This window comes from Vanacampus margaritifer, chromosome 13, assembly GCF_051991255.1.
Source record: "Vanacampus margaritifer isolate UIUO_Vmar chromosome 13, RoL_Vmar_1.0, whole genome shotgun sequence".
NCBI lineage: Eukaryota > Metazoa > Chordata > Actinopteri > Syngnathiformes > Syngnathidae > Vanacampus > Vanacampus margaritifer.
Genome location: NC_135444.1, coordinates 7405119 through 7424251, shown reverse-complemented (window position 1 = coordinate 7424251; position 19133 = coordinate 7405119). Strand labels below are relative to the sequence as shown.

Genomic DNA, 19133 nt, shown 5'->3' with positions numbered 1-19133 from the left:
ATCCACCACACCAGCATCTATCGAAACTCAAACACAATCTGCATCTTCCTCTGGTCGTTTAATTGGTGGAGGCTGATGTCTGTGGATCTCACTCTGCTTCGTCTGTCCTTCCTTCCTTTTCTCAGTCTCTCCTTTGGTCTCTTGAGGTCTGCCTAATTTGTTGGAATTTAGATGTTTCTGGGGTTGGTGAAAGACTCTGGCTGATAACCCGGTGGGTAGTAGGTAATGTCTGGTCGGTGCTGGATTTCACTTTCCTTTCTTTTCTTTGATCCTTCCTCAGGTCTCCTGACAACCTCCCGACTCTTGCTGGATTCTGAAGTATTCGGTTTAGGTGAACGGTATGAGATTTTTAATAGGTTTTAGGTGAACTAATGAGTACACACTCACACGCACGCACACATGCACACACACACGCACATGCACATACTCACCCACATACAAAATAAAATTTTAAAAAATACATTAAAAAAAGAGAGCAATGATGATCGGTAAAATTACCGAATGAATACTGAACTCTTAAAAAAATTAAAATAAAATAAAAATGAAAAATAACAGTTGCTAGAAATGGGAATTTTATTTTGGGAAAATTTCTGTCAGGAATGTTGTTTACTATCTGTGAAAATGTGTGTAAACTGTGACAAATTTTACATAAAGCAATGTCTTGTCTCTTTGGTGTGGAGTAAAAGCTGGAACAAAATGTTTCCACATGACTACTGGTAACACAATGTATTGTTTCCTGGAACACTCTTAGGATTCCCACACTCTTGTCGCTTTCCTTCATCACATATTAGACCAGCGATGGTTTGTTTACCATGAACCAAGCCTTCCTGAATAAAGAGGAGTTGCCTGACACTAATTCCCACAGCAAAATCCATTACCTATGAAGGCATGCAGGATATCACATCAATCATGATGGAGAGCAGAACAAAAGAGGCCATGATGCCCGTCAACAGGCCTTCAGCTGCAAGTAGTTGTAGTTTGTAATTCAGAACAATAATAAAGAGCTTCTATTCCCATCATCGTAATATGTCATCTTTTGTAGCTGCTTAACCGTTTTCAAACAAATTCAAATTTTGATGGCGACAAGAAAAAACGGTTTGAGAGTGTCTGACCAGTGTCTTTGCAACGTTTTGAAACATTGAACAAAGCCTACCCAAAAATCAAGACTCGGTCACTACGTGTGCGCGAATGCCCTCACAAAGAAAGATGAGCTTGCATTCAATTAAGTGTGCCTGTCGGCAAACATACGCATTGTCTGGGAGATGATTTCATTGGCAAAAAAGTTTTCATATAGCTTTATTTTTCAACAGATATACATGGTTTATATACTGTATATTGATGTTTTATTCATGAGCACTAAAATATACGTATAGACAGTTAGTGGAGACAGTGAAGCTGAGAATGTTCACAGATCAGGGCAGGAGACAACGCACATTTGTCTGTAAACCATCACAAGTAACATTTAACAAACTTCAATAATCATTCCGATCACAGATGGGACATTTGCAAAATGATAACAACACAAATTGAACTTCAGCAAAATGTATCGCACCAGAATACATTTTCTACACCACTTTTCGTGTCCAGGATCACAGAGAGCTGGAGCTGATCCCAAATGACTTGATCATAATAACCAACCATGCTGACTTCCTGGAAACTGGGACATCTCGGACCTGAACTTACTGTAAAACGTGTATGGGCAAACAATATAGCTTGACAAAAGAAACACAATCGGAAATGTCATGTATGTATCCAGAACAGTCATGAATACATTTATTAGACAATCCTTGAGTTTCTTGTTCATTTTAAATGTCTGGTACAACAAACAAAAACAGCTCATAAGCGTTTCATTTCCATGGTTTTCTTGATACTACCCAAAACAGTTCTAATTTTAGGAATTATATGTTTTCTTTTCTGTCTGTTAGTCACATGGCACATCTTTAGTGGCACCAGACATTAAAATGAATCGGAAATTGAAGAAAACAAAGTGTTTTTTCCATGGCTATATGTACAGGTATGTGTCTTTTTGGGCATGCAAGATACCATTTGTCACAAATCAAATGTACAGTCCAATACATACTGTACATCTGAGAATTTCTATAATGTACTGTGATGTCTTTTTTGGTACAGTATTTCTGCATAGCAACTGCTACTCTAGCAGCATTCACGTCAACTTTCTCAAGGAATTGTTTTGCAATACAGTCCTGAACTTGAAAATGGCAGACCTTACAAGTGTGCATTGCCCATTGACTATAAAATGTGAGTGGAGTGCAAATAATCTCCTGTAACTGACATGCAAGAAGCTCATTAGTCATAATAAAACTTTATGGAAAAATAATATTCTCATATTAACAATACTTTAAATGCAGGGCATATTACAATATATAAATACATTGAGACGTGAACCAATTCCAGTGGAGCCTTTCACAGCCCAGATCCAGTTCGTGATCCAGTTTTCTGCTGTTGCCGTCTTACTCTGCAGGCCATGACTTTTGGCTGCTGGTCGGGCTCCTCGGAGCTTTCGGACTTCCCTGAAACAATAAATGGCATATATTTTACATGAGAAAAATCTCACAGCATGTCACCTACAAAATTGTCACAAATAGTACACGGTATATACACAGTTACTGTACACTGAATTAAAAGGGACAAGTCAACCTTAAACATTTCTTGACATGAACTCTTTTACTGCCAAAAATACTTAATGACGCATACAAAATCCCAATGAATGCCGTCAAAACCTTAATTGACATTTTGTTTGTTTTTACTCAATGGGAAGTGCAACGTGTTGTGCAGCCTGGTCAATAGGCTTGTGAAATCATAAACAGCCACTAACTATGGCCAGCAGATGGCATCATTGTATCTATTTTCAATGGGCTTCCGGTAGTATGAAATTACAATGAAACATGACAAATCGGATGAAATACAACGTTTTCAAGGGTGACGTGAATGAGCTTCCGGTAGTATGAAATTACAATGAAACATGACAAATCGGATGAAATACAACGTTTTCAAGGATTACGTGAATGATCAAAGCCTTTGTCACATTAAATCTAATTCACAGAGCATCACTAAACACAAAATCTTAGTTTCACTGTTGTGCAGAAAATGTATCTTTTCACAAAAAGCTTGCTTTCGCCTTATCGTTTCCATTTTTGCTCAATGTCACTCAAATGACCTATTTGCAAATGGTGATTACTAAAGAACGGACTAACCACCATGTTTATGCAGTCACAGCACACAATATTCTGTTTGCCTTGAAAGATGAGTTAAAAATGCTCGAAAAGCATCATTGGGGTTGTTTTTTGGATAACGTGTGATAATATATGTGTGACCTCACTAGTCTAAACATTCTCACTAATCTTGCATTTGTGGAATGTAAATTATGAAGCAAAATCCAGCCGTTTTTATCCATCTCAGGGGGCGGCCATTTTGCCACTTACTGTTGACTGAAGATGACATCACACTTGCTCAGGGCAATGACCAATCACCGCTCACCTGTTTTCTGAAGCTGAGCTGTGATTGGTTGTTACCTGAGATGAGCAACTATGATGTCATTTTCACTTGACAGCAAGTGACAAAATGGTTGCCTCCGGATATTGATAAACTGTAGATGCCACAGACTTCCGACTTTCACACATCAGCGCCCTTTCCGGCAACTGATGGCCGCGTTCCAACATTCGCACCCCCACCCCTGGGCATCGGCTCTCACTCTCTGGAATGCTTTGGACAACTGAGAGACACACTACACATTCGCACCCGTCAACGGGAACGCACGACCGAGGGGCACAAAGGCGGAAGCGCAAGAACTGGGCCACACGTCGCAAAAAGGAAACAGAAACAAAGCTGATGTGTGAAAACCAGGAAGTCGGAAGTCCCGCCTCCTCTGAGGCATATACCCCATTCGACCGACATGTGTGATGGATCCAAGTTGTTTCCAGCGGATCATTCCCATACGTTTTGGTCTTGTCCCAGGCTTGCCACATTTTGGTCAGCAATTTTTGACACCTATGGCGTTTGTATCCCTCCCGACCCGTTTTTGGCTTTGTTTGGCGCCCTCCTTACACTCAGTGGCTACAAAACCCTTGCGGACAGTTCTTGCCTTCTCCACCTTGTCGGCGAGGCGACTTCTACTCCTTAACTGGAAATGTTCTCAACCTCCATCTCATAACGGGTGGATTGAAGGGTTGCTACTCTCTATAAAACTTGAGAAACTTTGGTTTTCCCTCAAGGGTTCCTTGGCTGCTTTTGAAGAAACCTGTGCACCTCTTTTAAATCATATAGAAGCTTCGACAACCCTTTCTGATGGTGATGACTGAGCCTCCAATCCTTCCCCCTTAATTTGTGTGTATGTTTTTTAATAATTGGTATATGTATATATTTATGTTTATGCATATGTATGTGTTTGGTCTATATTTCTTTGAAGTCCGGTGATTCATTCCAACTGTGTATGCTGTATTTGTAAGGGTCCTTCAGTGGATGAGTTGGGCTATGGGATGGAATGGAAGGGTTTGGGGGAAAAACAAAAATACCTGAGAGCGTGTTTTCTATGTATGGTACATTTGTTAAATGTCTTCCAATAAGATATCCAAAATAGTGTACAGTACTGTAGTGAGGAGAGGCTATGCAAGAGCATGATGCTGCCAACAGGGGGCAGCAGAGTACTGTGCAATGGCTTGTACGTGTTCATGTTCATTACTGTTAAAACACAAAATCTAATAGTAGCCTGAGGTTTTATGATGTAGCAGCTTTGTTAGTATGTGTACAATCGTCATGCAAATGAGGAGGTGCACTTACCAGAGAAGACTGACTTTTTGCATAATTCGTATGGGCGTAGAGCAGCACCGCAGTGTCGTTGTGAGACGCCTCCAGCGCGATGGAGAGAGCATTGCTGCCATCCTGCAGTCCAATGGAAGGAGAACAAAAAGTTAAGCAAACGCTGGAAAAGACTAAACCGAAACCGCTGAACTGCAAAAACGTTCTAGTTAACTTAAAAACGATTTCATCCAAAACTGATATACGAAAGAGTAGCATTGCTTTAAGTCCTGGTTTGTCATGTTGTGTGTGTGTGACCGTGTGTGGGGTTGGAGTTCCCCCCACCCTCAGTCCAGCTGTGCACAAGTGAAACACATTCCAGCAGCAGCCAACTCATTCTGGCTCAAAGTCAGATCGGAAATGTCGGCTTGTCTGGACGTTTTTCCCAAGCATCCTGACTAATACAATATAATATGTTTTCTTTTGGTTTGATTGAATGGTTGGTTGAAAGGGTTGATTGGTAAAGCCTTATTTTCATCAAACTTTTAACTAATGCACATGAATGACACCATGTGATTTTTATTTTTCCCTAAGTCGCTCACTGTGGGGTCCTGTCAGCAGCACAATTTGGGGTTAAGTGACAGACAAAAGTGATCGGATTCTCCTTCTATTTTGCCGGGATGGAAATAAAAGCATTAAGAGAGGGGAGTGAACAAAGTCCAAAGAAGCGGTTTCCTGAGAATAGTTGAAGCTGAATCACAGATGTGAACACAGTCACATGATTTTAGCTCAGATCCAGCAGTCTGCATGCTTGGAACGAGCTGACATCCTTCACAAACACAAGATTAACTGTAAATCGATACGGAATGTTCTTTGACATAAAACAATAACTACTCCTTTCATGCACTGATTTATATTCATCTCAGATATTTTTTTATTGGGATATTACACAATAAACTCTGAACATTTACATTTTAGTTGAAAATGAACTACCCCTTGGGGGAACTTTTACAAATTTTGTCCACTTTGAGAGTTCTTACTATGACTAAACAGAAAAATCTCGTGGTATTCTAGTTATTAAATGCTGGAAGGGGCCATCATTTTTCATCAGTGCTAGTCACATAGGGCCATGCATTTGCTAACCAGATGTATGACTAAAATGCTATTTTAAATATGGACAAAATATGTACATCTGTGCAAAATATGTGCTTCTAAAATATTTCATGTTTCATAACATATTTCTCATTGCATGTATAAAAGATTCAGTAATCACTTTCCTAATCTTATTATATTTAAGGCAAACAACAAAATAACCACATAGAGTACTTGTGATTTTTTTAATGGCCCTGTTGCATAAAAATGTATTATTTATGTTGTACTGTAGTATATGGCAGTATAGACCTGGTAAAAGTAGTAAGCCATTTCTGCCATCTAGTGGTGATTGATGATATCACAATTTAAAACTACAGTCGCTGCATAGCCGCAGTTTAGCACCCGTGAATTTGAGTGTTTGTGATTTTTTCTCTCAATATTTTATTATTTAATATTAATTATAAAATATTAATAATAATTTATTAGATAATGTATTTGTTATTTTTTAATTAAAATTAACATTTTGGTTTCCCCGCCAATTTTTTCTGGGATTTTTTTTCCCCCAGACTACTCTTTCTGTGAAAAATCTATATTGAATTTAGCAGCATTTTGCCTTCATTTTCTTTTTTTTGTGTGTAAAAAACAAACGTTCACATGATCAAACTCTCACATTATCAACGATGGATATGTCACAACCAGGCTGTTCAAGGAGGAGTTTGACAATCTCAGCTCGGCCGTGTTCGCTGGCGCACATCAGCGCCGTGGAACCTTCATCGTCCTGCACGTTGACGTCGCCGCCGCACTCCAGAAGCGCCTCCACCATCTCCTGACGGCCATGACTCACGGCTAGCATCAGCGCCGTCTGACCTGCCTGCGCAGGTAGAGAATGATAAGACACGTGCAGGGACTTTTCAAAATGTTGTATACAAAATGTTTATACAAGCCTCGATTACCACTATGTCAAATAGTGGGGATGAGTGAAATTAAAACCCACACCGAAATAGAGCGTATTGCTTGCAGCTATGTGTAGTTTGTGTTTAATTTGCTGTGCTAGTGGAAAACTGGATAACTGAAGAAACTCGTGACCCTCCAAAAACAAGCGTGCCTCTCTTACCCTTAAGGTTCTTGTTTCTTCTGTATCCAATTAATGATTTTAACATGGAGAGAAGTGTCATGAAAGAGCATGCATTGTCCTAAAAAGCCAAAAGTTCGTCATAAGTGGTTGATTCTCTTCTTAAATGGCAATTTTGTGAGCTCCCAAATGGAAAACATTGTGAGACTAATTAAAAGGACATTATAAATAGTCTGTAGATTTTTACCGCATGCGATGTTTTGCACAAAAACAAGCATCAAGTAATTGGATTTAAAGTCCGGGACGCGAGGCCAGACAGTCTTATGACTTCCTATTGTGCCGGAATGCATGTCTGTCGCATACAGTTCACAACCTGATTAAAATCACCCCGACAGATAAGATAACAAACATTCTCACAATTGAGTCATGTGACACTATGCTAAACATTTGCTTGATCACATTTAACCTCAAGTGGAACCAACTGCGTTTGTGTAATAATGACTAAAAAGCAGCAAAATCTACCTCAGGAAGCGGCCATTTTGCCACTTGTTGACTGAAAATGCCATCACAGTAGCTCAGGGCTCAAGTAACCACCAATCACTGATCACCGTTTTTTGGAGTTTGGTCATGTGACACTCACAAGCTGAGCCACTTGTCCTTACCCGAGTCCTGAGAAACTGTGTTGCCATTTTCAGTTGACAAGTGGCAAAATGGCCGCCCCCTGAGATGGATAAAAACGAGTGGATTTTGCTGCTTGATTCATATTTCACAAACAAAATATTAATCAGAATACAGTGTTTAGACTAGTGGGGGTGCATAGAAAATATAATTGAAAAGAAAATGTTGGCGTTGATTTTCTCTTTAAAGGCTACTGGCACGCAATCTGACCAAATAACATTTGCCGTTAAATAAGTCACATGGTCTCACATCAACTCCGGAACCAATGTTGTTGTCCAAGGCTAAGATTTGATATTCAGATAAAGTGGCTGATCACATGCCTGGCTGGCCTTGGCGTTGACGTTGCCCCTGCTGAAGAGCTTCTTGACCACTGACATGTCGTCGTCCTCCTTCACAGTGGACAAAGCCGCCAACATGATAGCCGTGTAGCCCGCCTTGTTCTGCTTGTCCACACAGCACAAGCCTGGAATATGCAAATATCACATTGAGACAACAAAGGCAAACAAAGCGCAAGTAATGAGATAAAAACCTCACCATTATTAATATAATGCTTATTGTTGTTGTTTATTAGTTTGCAGTATGCAGTTTGCAACAATGTACAACAAAAATGCATCATACACACACAATAGTTTCTTATTTTGTACATTTTTAGTCAGGTCAACAAAATAAGAAGGAAAATATTGGTTATTAGTTCCATAAATTAGAGGAATTTGATTCCACTGCTTGTCTTGCATTAGAGTGGTACACCGAACCAACTTCATTCTTTAGAATGGCCCACCAAGTAATTCCATTATTATTATATATGTCTTGTAATATATATAAAAAAAAAACTGGAATGTATTGATTACCGCCAACTTCGCATTGGTTGATTTATTGTAAATAACATAATAAGAATATTGTAAAATAATTTTATAATATATTTATTTATTGATGCATTAAATAATTGGTTAATTAACTAAATTAATTACTTAAATATAAAAAATTACCATGTACATTTTAATGTAAATTATTATTTACATTTTAACTTTTTTTTAATACCTAATCCACAAATGACCTGGTCTATCTGTCAGTTTAAAAAATATATATATAATCAAATTAACAATCCTAACTGCACTGCAGTTCCATTTTATTTTTATAGTGGTTTAAAACTTGTTTAAATCCAATACCGTACATTCATTATATGCAGTTAATCTGAATTTAACTTAACTCATTCACTCCCAGCCCTTTTCACTAAAGTAATCCCCTTCACTCCGGGCTGTTTTGCTGGTTTTTGACCGATTTTGCAAGGCCCACAGAATATTGTGTTCTATTGCTATAAAAACATGGAACATACCAAAATAGTTTCTTCTTTCATCAGGGAAAAAAATGTATATTTCTATCTGTTTCCGTTTTAGAGCAATTAGCATTAGAATATAACTAAGTTTCATAATTATTCACAAATCTATTTAGAAATGTGAATAAAATAACTTTTTTTCAACATGGCCATGCTTCCTCTCTTCTGCTCTCCTGCCACCTGCTGGCCATTTGTGTAATTACCATTTCTTCAACCATTCTTGTAAGTAAAGAGGCTGCATCAAAGCCTTCTGTATGCTCTAGCACAGGGGTGGGGGACACTCGGTCCTCGAGGGGCCGAAGTCCTCCTGCAGGTTTTGGATGTTTCCCTTCTCCAACACAGCTGATATATGATCAGCTCATCAGCAAGCTCTGCATGAGCTTAGTAACAATCCTCTTGAGCAGGGAAACCTCCAAAACCTGCAGGACGCCGGCCCTTGAGTTTGCCCACCACTGCTCTAGCTTTAAAAAAAACTAAAACAACAAAAAACGTATAAATACATCTTTGGGACACGTAAAACATTCGAAAAAGAACATATTTATATGTTTTGGGGCGCAAGTACAATTAAATTGAATTTCATATTTTATCTTTTAAAGTCAGCGCTTGTATTGCATTTCATTAGACTGGTTGAGTGCTTAAGAAGTTTCTTGCGTGCGTACAATAATTGCTTGAAATATCATAACACTTTGGTCTATAAAATAACAGGACAACCGCTAAACAGAGCTGTAATCTCTAACCTGTGTCCAGCAGCAGGTCCACGACACCAAAGTTGGAGTGTGAGACGCTATAGTGCAGAGCGGTGTTGCCGTTGCCATCGGTCATGTTGACGACGTGCTCAAGCAGCAGCGCGGACACCTCGGAGAACGCCATCAGGTAGTCGGAGACCTGCGAAGGCTGAGCCGTTTTGGCGCTGGAAACGCGGAACCACTCCAGCTGGACCATGTGAGTGCTGGCAAGCTGCAAGTACATTTGGCAACACGACATCCATCAGAATGCTAGTTGATAGCTTGGAATGTTTGTTTTTCGTGGATGGTTTCGAACTACCAAACACCCAGTGGGTGTTAAGAAAATTCCTCAGTGTTAGCATCTGTTCAGTTCATTTCCTATTTGGGAATGAATGTAATACGTCTGAATGGTTGATGCTAAAAACAGCTTCCGTCAACATTTGGCACAAATTCCAGAAAGAAAATGAAAAGAAGCAAGCAGGGACGCACCGCTTCCTTACTCTTCAGTGTTTGAATATCATCATTGAGGTGATTCTTGAGAATGAGGCAAGCTTCGCGCATTTTGGAGCTCAGTTCAAACCTGTCACAAAACAAAACAGTTGTTTAATTGCCAAGATCAAAATGGACACGACAGCGGAGTACACACTTCTCTTTGATGCCCTCAGATGCGCCGTTTGATGTTCTCAGAATCTCCTCGTCGGTGTCGCTCTCATCCAGGTTGACGTTTCTTTCCTCCTCCGACGTTTCTTCCTCCAGATCCACTTCCTCCTCCTCCGTGCTGTCTAAGCAGTCCCCCTCTCCACTTTCTTCAGAGGAGCTTCCCTCTTCCTCCTCCTCGTCATCCTCCTCTTCTTCACTGGATGTTGATTCGTACCTAATCAATACAAATATGAAAGGTCTAAAGTTCACGCTTGACCTGCCTTCTGCAAATATTGAGGGAAAAACGCATTGCCATTCTTGATGCCATTTTTGAAATGTAATTTTTAAAGTAGAACACTCACCCGCCATTTAAAATGCCAACAAACTGCAAGCTCTTCTTGCCTGTTGTGCGATTTTCACCTGCAGCATTGCCGTCTTTCTTCATGATTGATTTCAGCATACCTGTTTGCATTAGGGATGAAATATGAAAGCATTACGACAAGATGTTTCTTTTTTTTTTTTCTTTCTTTTCTTCCAGGAGAGCTCAGTATTGTTCATTCGATTTGACATCATCATTGCTCTCCTTTTTTTTTTTTTAAAAAAAAAAAATCCAACAAATCAATTAAAAAAAATGTAATAAATGTTTTTTTTTTGTTTTTTTTTTTTAAATACATATACATATATATATACACATATACACACATATATATATATATATATATATATATATATATATATATATATATATATATATATATACACCCTTTTTTTTGTATGTGGGTGAGTATGTGTATGTGCGTGCGTGTGTGTGTGTGTGTGTGTGTGTGTGCGTGCGTGCGAGCGTGTGTGTATTCATCAGTTCACCTAAAGCCCATTAAAAAAAAATCCCATACTAATAATATAATATAATAATAAATTGCCAGATGCAGAAACATCAATGTAAGTTATCACGATGTAGTGGCTCTCGCTAACAGACAGAATTAAGTAACCGGAATTAGGTTAAAATATTCTATATACGTAGACCATGTTTCTATAAATTTTGATATTTGGTTTTTATTTGAGGCAGATATTTTTTCCATTAAAATGTGATTTATGAGGAGGTTAGACCATTGGTCGATATTCAGAGTTTGTTTATTTTTCCAGTTAACAAGAATTGTTTTTTTAGCGATAGTAAGGGCTACAAGTGTAGATTGAAATTGTTTATGTGGTAAGTCAGTTGTTGTTAGGTCACCTAGCAAACACAAGTTTGGAGATAAAGGTATCCTACAGTCCAAAATAGCGGAAAGTTTTTCTAAGACTTTAGTCCAGAAATACATAACCGGAGTACATAACCATAAAGCATGAACATAAGTGTCTGTAGTGTTTTGTAAGCATTGGAGACAAATGTCGGAGTCTGAGAGTCCCATTTTCTTCATCATATATTGAGTAATATATGTTCTGTGAATAATTTTATATTGGATAAGTTGTAAATTTGTGTGTTTTGTCATTTTAAATGCGTTTTCACAAACTTGAATCCAAAAGTCAGGTTCCGGTGCTATAGACAAGCCTGTCTCCCATTTCGAGATGGGTAAAGACATTTTATCAGTATATGAAAGTAACTTATATATTTTTGAAAGTTTTTTTGTTGTTGTCGGAGAAAGCTTGTTAATATCTTTAGCTAAAACAGGCGGTTGGAGCGTACCCCGAAGTGTTGGAATTTTTTTCTTTATCATATTTTTAACTTGTAGATAATGTAAAAAAATTCTGTTTTCTATATTGTATTTTTGGAGCAAGGATGTATATGATATAAACATATTATCTGAGAAGAGATGGTGGAGATGTGTAATTCCTTTCTGCTCCCACACAGCTAAATGAAACGGTTGGTTGTTAAGTTGAAAGTCGGGGTTATGCCATAGGGGAGAAAGTCCACAGGGCTCCACTTGGGCTTTTGTCAATTCTAGTGCCTTCCACCAGGCAGTCACGGTGGCGGAAATCATTGGGTTTTTAAAACAATTATGGCGCTTAATTGATGTTGTAATAAAGAGTAAATCTCGAAGTCTGAGGTTATTACAATCCTTCTGTTCTAGTTCCAACCAACAGTTAGTGTCTCTGTTGGGTTGTGCCCATAGAACGATATATTGTAGCTGGTTAGCTATATAGTAGTACATAAAATTTGGTGCCTCTAGACCACCTTTGGATTTGCTTTTCTGAAGAGTAGATAGACTAATCTTTGCTTTTTTTTTATTCCAGTAAAATTTTGTTACGGCTGAGTCCAACAACTGGAACCATTTAGCCGTAGGTTTAAATGGAATCATTGAGAAAAAATAGTTTATTTTAGGTAAAACTTTCATTTTAATGGTGGCTATTCGTCCTATTAGAGAAATAGGAAGATTATTCCAGCGCTCCAAGTCACTATAAATGTTATCCAGAAGTGGAGAAAAGTTTAAATGAATTAAATCAGTTAATTTAGGTGAGATTTTTATGCCTAAGTATTTTAAATTACCTATAGGAAATGAGTAGTGTGGGTCCTGGCTTGCAGGGTTCCATGAATTTTCTGTAATAGGTAGAAGTGTTGATTTTGTCCAGTTAGTAGAATAATCTGATAACTGTGAGAATTTAGTTATTAAATTAAATACTTCCCCTAGCGAAGTAGCCGGCTTTTCACGACAAGATGTTTCAATAATTTATTGGGTACTGATCTTAAATTTGTCCCTTTTACACATCGCTAAATTTGACTTTTGCGTGGTTCATTTGTTTTTTGTAGAGCCGTTTTGATCACTATTCAATACACCAAACCTTTCTGTTTACATTTTTGTGAGTAATAAGAAGAGCGCAATCTCTCGTGGTTTGTTGTGACGCATTTTGGCTGACTGTGAAAATAAACAGAAGTATCTTGGAAAACATTTAGAAACCCATCAACTGGTTTGGAGCAAAGAAAGTGAACTGTAGATGTGAAAGCAAAGATGATTACAGTAATGTTTAGGTACCTGTCTTGTTGTTGCGTGTCGTTATGTCCCCTTGGTCTTCCTCTCTCTCCTCAGACATATTGACTTCCTCCTCCGGAAAGATCTTATAATCATTTAAGGTCAGCTGTCTTTTCTTTAACACAGTAACTTTCTGGTCTTCAGTCTTGTCATCGAGCATGTTTTCGTATTGGCAACCAACGGTAGCCTTAACAACAGAAACTGGTTCTTCTGATGTCATTGTAGCATCTGTTTGAATGCTTTGCTCGATCAGGTCTGCCGGAAAGCTGTTGCCGACACATACGTCCGTCACGGTTGGGCAGCACAAGATGGCAGCGTCCTTTAGGGTAGAGGACGTAGTCTCAATTTGGGCATCCTTGGAAACTGGTTTGGCAAGAACTCCCTTCTCAAGCGTGACTTTCAACGCTTTCTCCTCAATCTGCGCCCGGAGAGTTCCCAGATCTTTGTCTGCCAGGCACAGCTGGCTCTCTAGACTCGTGATGGACTCCTGCTGGAATTTAATGGTGTCCTGCAAGGTGTCCCTTTCACGTTGCGCCTCAGACGTCAGCCCAAGTAGCGACTCCATGACCCAAACTCCAACCTCCACTGTCTCCGCGCTGACCTGTGTTCCTTCCTCACGAAGAACAGGACTATCAGTTGCTGTGCCCTTCTCACAAACATGGATGTCGGTTCCCTCGGCGGCATCTTTCACTCCGCGGCTGTAGTAGAAAACAACTGAGTCCATGGGCTGATCATCTCCCACAGCCACTGATTTCTTGTCAACGCATGGCTTCCCAAGAGCCTTGGATACAGCTTTTAATGAAAGTTCCACCGCACATTCGTCCTTCGCCTCAAACTTCTCAGCAAGCTTTTTCAATTCTTCGGATTTTCCGTGGCCTTTGCGACCAGGTGAGGCTGGGCAACTTAATCGACTCTGGATGATAGGGCCGGATTGGGACGTCTCTGCGGTCTGGGTGGAGGATTCTACCGACTGTTTCTGTGGCTGAGGGATCGCATCCATGGCTGCTTTCTTCTCCTCGAGTGCTAACAAGAGCATGTCTTTCTCAGCACGGAGCTCTGCCACCTCTTTTTGTAGAGCTGGGACACCCTTTACTCGTTCCTCCATCTCCTTGAGTTGTTTCAAGGCTGTCGCCATCTGCTCTCTAACTGTCTGCAATTGGCTGGGGGGCACTGCAGTGCCAGTAGCAGGGGTGCTGAGTCCAGAGGTTTGAGGACTAGGTTTAGACCAGCTGCTCTGCAGAGGCTGACTTGACGAAGAGGTGGACAGCTGCTTGGGGGGATCTGCAAGCTGGAATCGGCCCCCGCCGTTGGGATGACTTTGCTCCTGCTGTAGTCGCCGGCTAGTTTCCAGAAGAGTTCGCTCAACTCTTGGGTTGCGTTGTGGTGGAGCGGGTGGTACTTTGGCACCGGCGGACAGTGGGGGGACATTGAGGAGGGTCACGGGGGAGAGGGAAAGCACTTCACAGGGCGCAGAGCCAAGGCGGTTTCTTGGCGGCGGCAGGGGAGGCACCCTGCCATCCTCACTAGCAGGAGAGGAAAGAGACTCCGTGGATGTCCAACCGCTAGCGCGCCCCCCCACGCATCTCTGAGAGCTTCTGAGCCCCCGTCCGGAACGACGAGATGTGACAGCTGCCCTGCGGATGTTGTGCCCACTTTCTATCTCTTCCACATATTTCAGGAAGTCCAGATCAAGCTGGAAACCATACGGCGTTTGGACAGAGTAAGATGCCGGCTGGTCAACTCGCTCTTGACTGGAGTAGAGAAACGGAGAGGCCAAGTCTGTAAGGAAGATTGGACATGTGACTCGCATACACACAATAATATTTGGTACACCAGGAAGACATTCAAAACAATTAAAAGTAATGCCATTATTAGGGGTGGAATCTTTGACTCTCTCACGATTCGGTTCTAATTTTTGGCTCTGCGATCCGATTCAAAAACCATTTTCAATTCAAAACGATTACCGATTCTGATTGATAATAATTTGTGCTTCAATCTATAGATGTGCAAAGAATAATGATTTACTCCATTCTGCTGTCCAAGACAGAATGACAAATTATTATTTTTTAAGTTTTGAATTGTAAGGAAAGTGTCTTAACTATATCTGCTACTTTATGTAGATAACTATAAATTTTTATAGCTTTTATAGTTATATTCTGCCCTCCCTAAGCAGATTTTGGCAGTTTTGGCAGATAGCGAACAGCTAGTCCCTCAAAAAGAGTCCAATGTTGCTGGTTTCAAGCAGTTTATTGCACTTCAGTTGAGGTTTACTCTAAAACTAAACACACAAAATGAGGAGAATTACACACAGTGCACACTTAAATGCAAACACACTTTGTTTAGCTTGTTACCGAACCTAGCTAGCTCAAGGCTAATGAACAATGGAAAGCGCTATTGACACTGGACGCCGGACGGGAGACGACCGGTTAGTGAAGCGCTAAGCTAGCTGGTGTGACACAATACAGATGGATTTAGTGGACCAAAGCAAGAAAAACACCCTGGATTTTACAGTTGGCCAGGGTGCGACGAGAGACCCAAGACGTTGAAGTAAGCTATTTTAATTTAAGCTAAAAAGAAAATCTTTCCGTAGATAAACACTGCTGCGTCAACAAAGTCAACAGTTCAATACATACTGTAGATACGTCTTCAAATAGTGAATGAATGAGGCTTTGTGACGCTCTTTGGACACCATGTGGTGTAGATAATTTGCTACAAAAGTGCACTCCATTTACCATGTTGATCAAATGTTTTTTTTTTTTAGATTTGTTAAACTATAAAGTGTTTTGGGGGGGAAAGTACAATAAGTATCTGATTCAAGTTCATTTGGTACTTGTTAACGTGAACAATTATTTGCATGCCAGCTAAGAAAGAATGACTTCTATTTCCAGGTAAATCCTTTATTCTAAACTTAAACAAGACAGCCTTGCATCCAATTTTATTATATTGACGAACATGCTCTGATGAACTTACCAGGCAGCTTTGGGTTAACTTGCACGGACTGAGTCATCTTTCAGGTGGAGGACCTTTCAGCACGCACAGCCTCAAACAACACCTGGCTAAGAAAACATACAGTGACATGATTGCATTTGTCATCGGTGACAAGGAAGCAAAACTGATGTCACGTCCAAAGCACTCCCCTACTTACTTTGATTTATAAAGAAAACATTGCTGCCCCGAAGGCAAACCCGCTCTCTTCTTACTTACTGTCAATTTGACAACATATACATGTCATAATGACCATCAAACTTCTATCCACATTTTTTGATACAGGGAGAACGTAAAAATGAGACCAAACTGCTCAGTAAAGTCCAAATACGTCTTGAGTTTTCATAAAGCTCGTGCTTGTGTGACCCCCTGTGAGTGAATTGAAAGTAGTCCATCACATGAATAGAAGGTTTTGTTAAACTCATATATAAGCATTTTGCTTTTCAACAGTATGTCAATCTTCTAACCTCTTGGCATGAGGGTTCTTTCTGCTGTAGGACACAAAAGCATTCCACTGCAGGTATAGATGAATGGCATGAGCACTTGTTGACTATCAAATGCAGATTGATGGCTGATGCTTGGGGACTTACCTCGTTCAGGCTAAATGGAGAATTCATGCAGCTAGAGTCCAGGCGGGTTCCCTCTGCTCTGCTGAAGTCCACCCTACAAAAGAAGAAAAGTCAGATTTAGGACCAGTGTTCCAAACCAACTGAACTGTAATGCGTAGATGTTTGGGATACACTTAAAAGAACCAGACTTTCAAGGAAGAGACAAGGCAACAGAGTTTAACTCATTCACTGCCATTGACGGCTATAGACGTCAAAAACTCGTGTGAACAATTTTTATTAGTTTACATTTTTTTCCATTTCATTTCATTTTTTATGAAAACCTAGGAAACAAATGTATTGTACATTTATAACAGATATAAACATTTGTGATAAAGACGTCATGCGATTAATTATGATTACAAATTTGAATCGCCTGACTCATTTTTAATTATTCTGGGGGGAATTAGGGGCACCAGGTTTTCATACTCTTAACAAAAGTAGGGGGAAAAAATGTTAAACTCATAGAAATAGTTAAAATTTTTGACGTCTATAGCCGTGAATGGCAGTGAATGAGTTAATGCCAAAATCCCTATTTATGAAATATTTGTTTCTCATACAGAAACATCACAAACACAACCTCAAGCACACGCAGTCATTCATTTAGCTTCAAGCACACGCAGATGTGTTTCCGAGCAGCCCCAGGCACATTCCTACAACCCGCTGTTGAAACACGCCAGTCGTCCTTGTATCTGACCGACTACTGATAACACACATACACGCGCACACCTGTCAACTCACACAGTTTATTGTCAAAGTAAAAACCAGAAAAGCCACAAATGACAAGACACTCGTAATGGACAATCGTAATGGGCAATGACGGATCGTGGATTCATTCATAAATAGTCCCCAGTGGGCAGTGAAAAGAATAAAACGTGTTGCAAGTTCTGGCAGTCTCTGCACAGGATCGTCTTATCAGCTACCGACTGTTTCTGCTTGACTGTTGCTCTGTTTCTTGTCTCAGTACAGAACACAATGAACAAGACGCACGCACACACAAGCATGCACACAGTTTTCAAGGGTGAGACCTCAGGCAATGTATTTTGGTCCAAAACAGACACAAGCAATGAATTGAACCACTTTTTTTTTTTTTACTCCTGCTTTTGCAATGTTTACTTGTTTGTTTTCCCACAAGGCACACCGCAATTACGTCAATCCAGAGATTTTAAATACAAAAGCATGCTTGAAGACTTCCACTGATTTGTCTCAAACAAATTGGAAATTGGCTGAAAATGTTTGACTTTGCCAAATTCAATCAACTTTGGTGTAATGCAAGCAGTATTGTTAGTCAATGGCCATTCATTTACAGTGGATTGAAAAAAAAAATCTTCACACCACTGTTAAAAAAAATGTGACAAAGAAAAATCTTCCATACTTTTGCATCATTAAAGTGACTCATTATGCTCTACGGTCAATTGTTTATTTTGATACTTTTTGAGAAATTATATCATCCTAAAAAAACGTTATCATGACAGGAGTTGGTATACGTCTATACAACGTGACAAATTTGTGTCAACTCAAAATGTATGATAATGATGTATGGTAGGCAACCTTAAACATTTCTTGACAAAAATATGTTATTTATAACCTCAATAGTCTAAACATGATGACACTATTATTAATATTACATTTGTGGAATATGAATTATGAAGCAAAATCCAGCCATCTTTATCCATCTCAAGGGACGGCTATTTTGCCGCTTGCTGTCAATTGAAGATGACATCACAGTTGTTCAGTCAACGAACGCCCAATCAGAGTTCACCTGTTTTCTGAAGCGGAGCTGTGATTGGTTGTTACCTGAGACTGGAGCAACTGTGATGTTATTTTCACTCGACAGCAAGTGGCAAAATGGCCGCCCCCTGAGACGGATAAAAACGGCTGGATTTTTCTGCTTAACTCATATTCCACTAACACAATATTAACCAGAATACCATATTTAGACCAGTGGGGATGCATAAAACATAATATTGTCCAAAAAAAAGTTTGGGGTTGACTTGCCTTTAAGTTATTTGTTTGTTTGTTTTTAAGAAACCTGTGCAAAAGAAGTAAGCAAGCTTATTAGTCATAATTCCAAAAGGTATGTTTTGCTGCTCATCAACAAAAGAACAAAATACTTAGACTATAGTGAAGCATGTTGGTGGCAGCTTCATTCAGGTTTTAGCAGAAGAAGATTGTTTTCGAATGGCCCGGGGCTAGAGTCCAGACCTGAATCCAAAGAGTGGGTAAATATTGCCACATGAAGGTGTGGCATACTGATAGACTCAAAAGGTGCTAGAGCAAAGTATT

General features: G+C 39.7%; 1 protein-coding gene across 1 annotated transcript in view; it reads right to left on the bottom strand.

Annotated features, from left to right (window-relative positions):
• Positions 1–1266: 1266 nt before the first annotated feature.
• kank3 (KN motif and ankyrin repeat domains 3) overlaps positions 1267–19133 on the bottom strand; it is a 31026-nt gene continuing 13159 nt past the window's right edge. Inside the window, exons 2-12 of the mRNA XM_077585048.1 lie at positions 16833–16905; positions 16228–16313; positions 13261–15036; positions 10657–10756; positions 10302–10529; positions 10145–10235; positions 9668–9887; positions 7914–8060; positions 6518–6714; positions 4798–4899; positions 1267–2531 (exon numbers count right to left, since the gene is read on the bottom strand). Of these exons, the coding sequence (XP_077441174.1) occupies positions 2472–2531; positions 4798–4899; positions 6518–6714; positions 7914–8060; positions 9668–9887; positions 10145–10235; positions 10302–10529; positions 10657–10756; positions 13261–15036; positions 16228–16264 (2958 nt within the window). The 5' untranslated portion in view covers positions 16265–16313; positions 16833–16905 and the 3' untranslated portion in view covers positions 1267–2471. The remainder of the gene's footprint in view (positions 2532–4797; positions 4900–6517; positions 6715–7913; positions 8061–9667; positions 9888–10144; positions 10236–10301; positions 10530–10656; positions 10757–13260; positions 15037–16227; positions 16314–16832; positions 16906–19133) is intronic.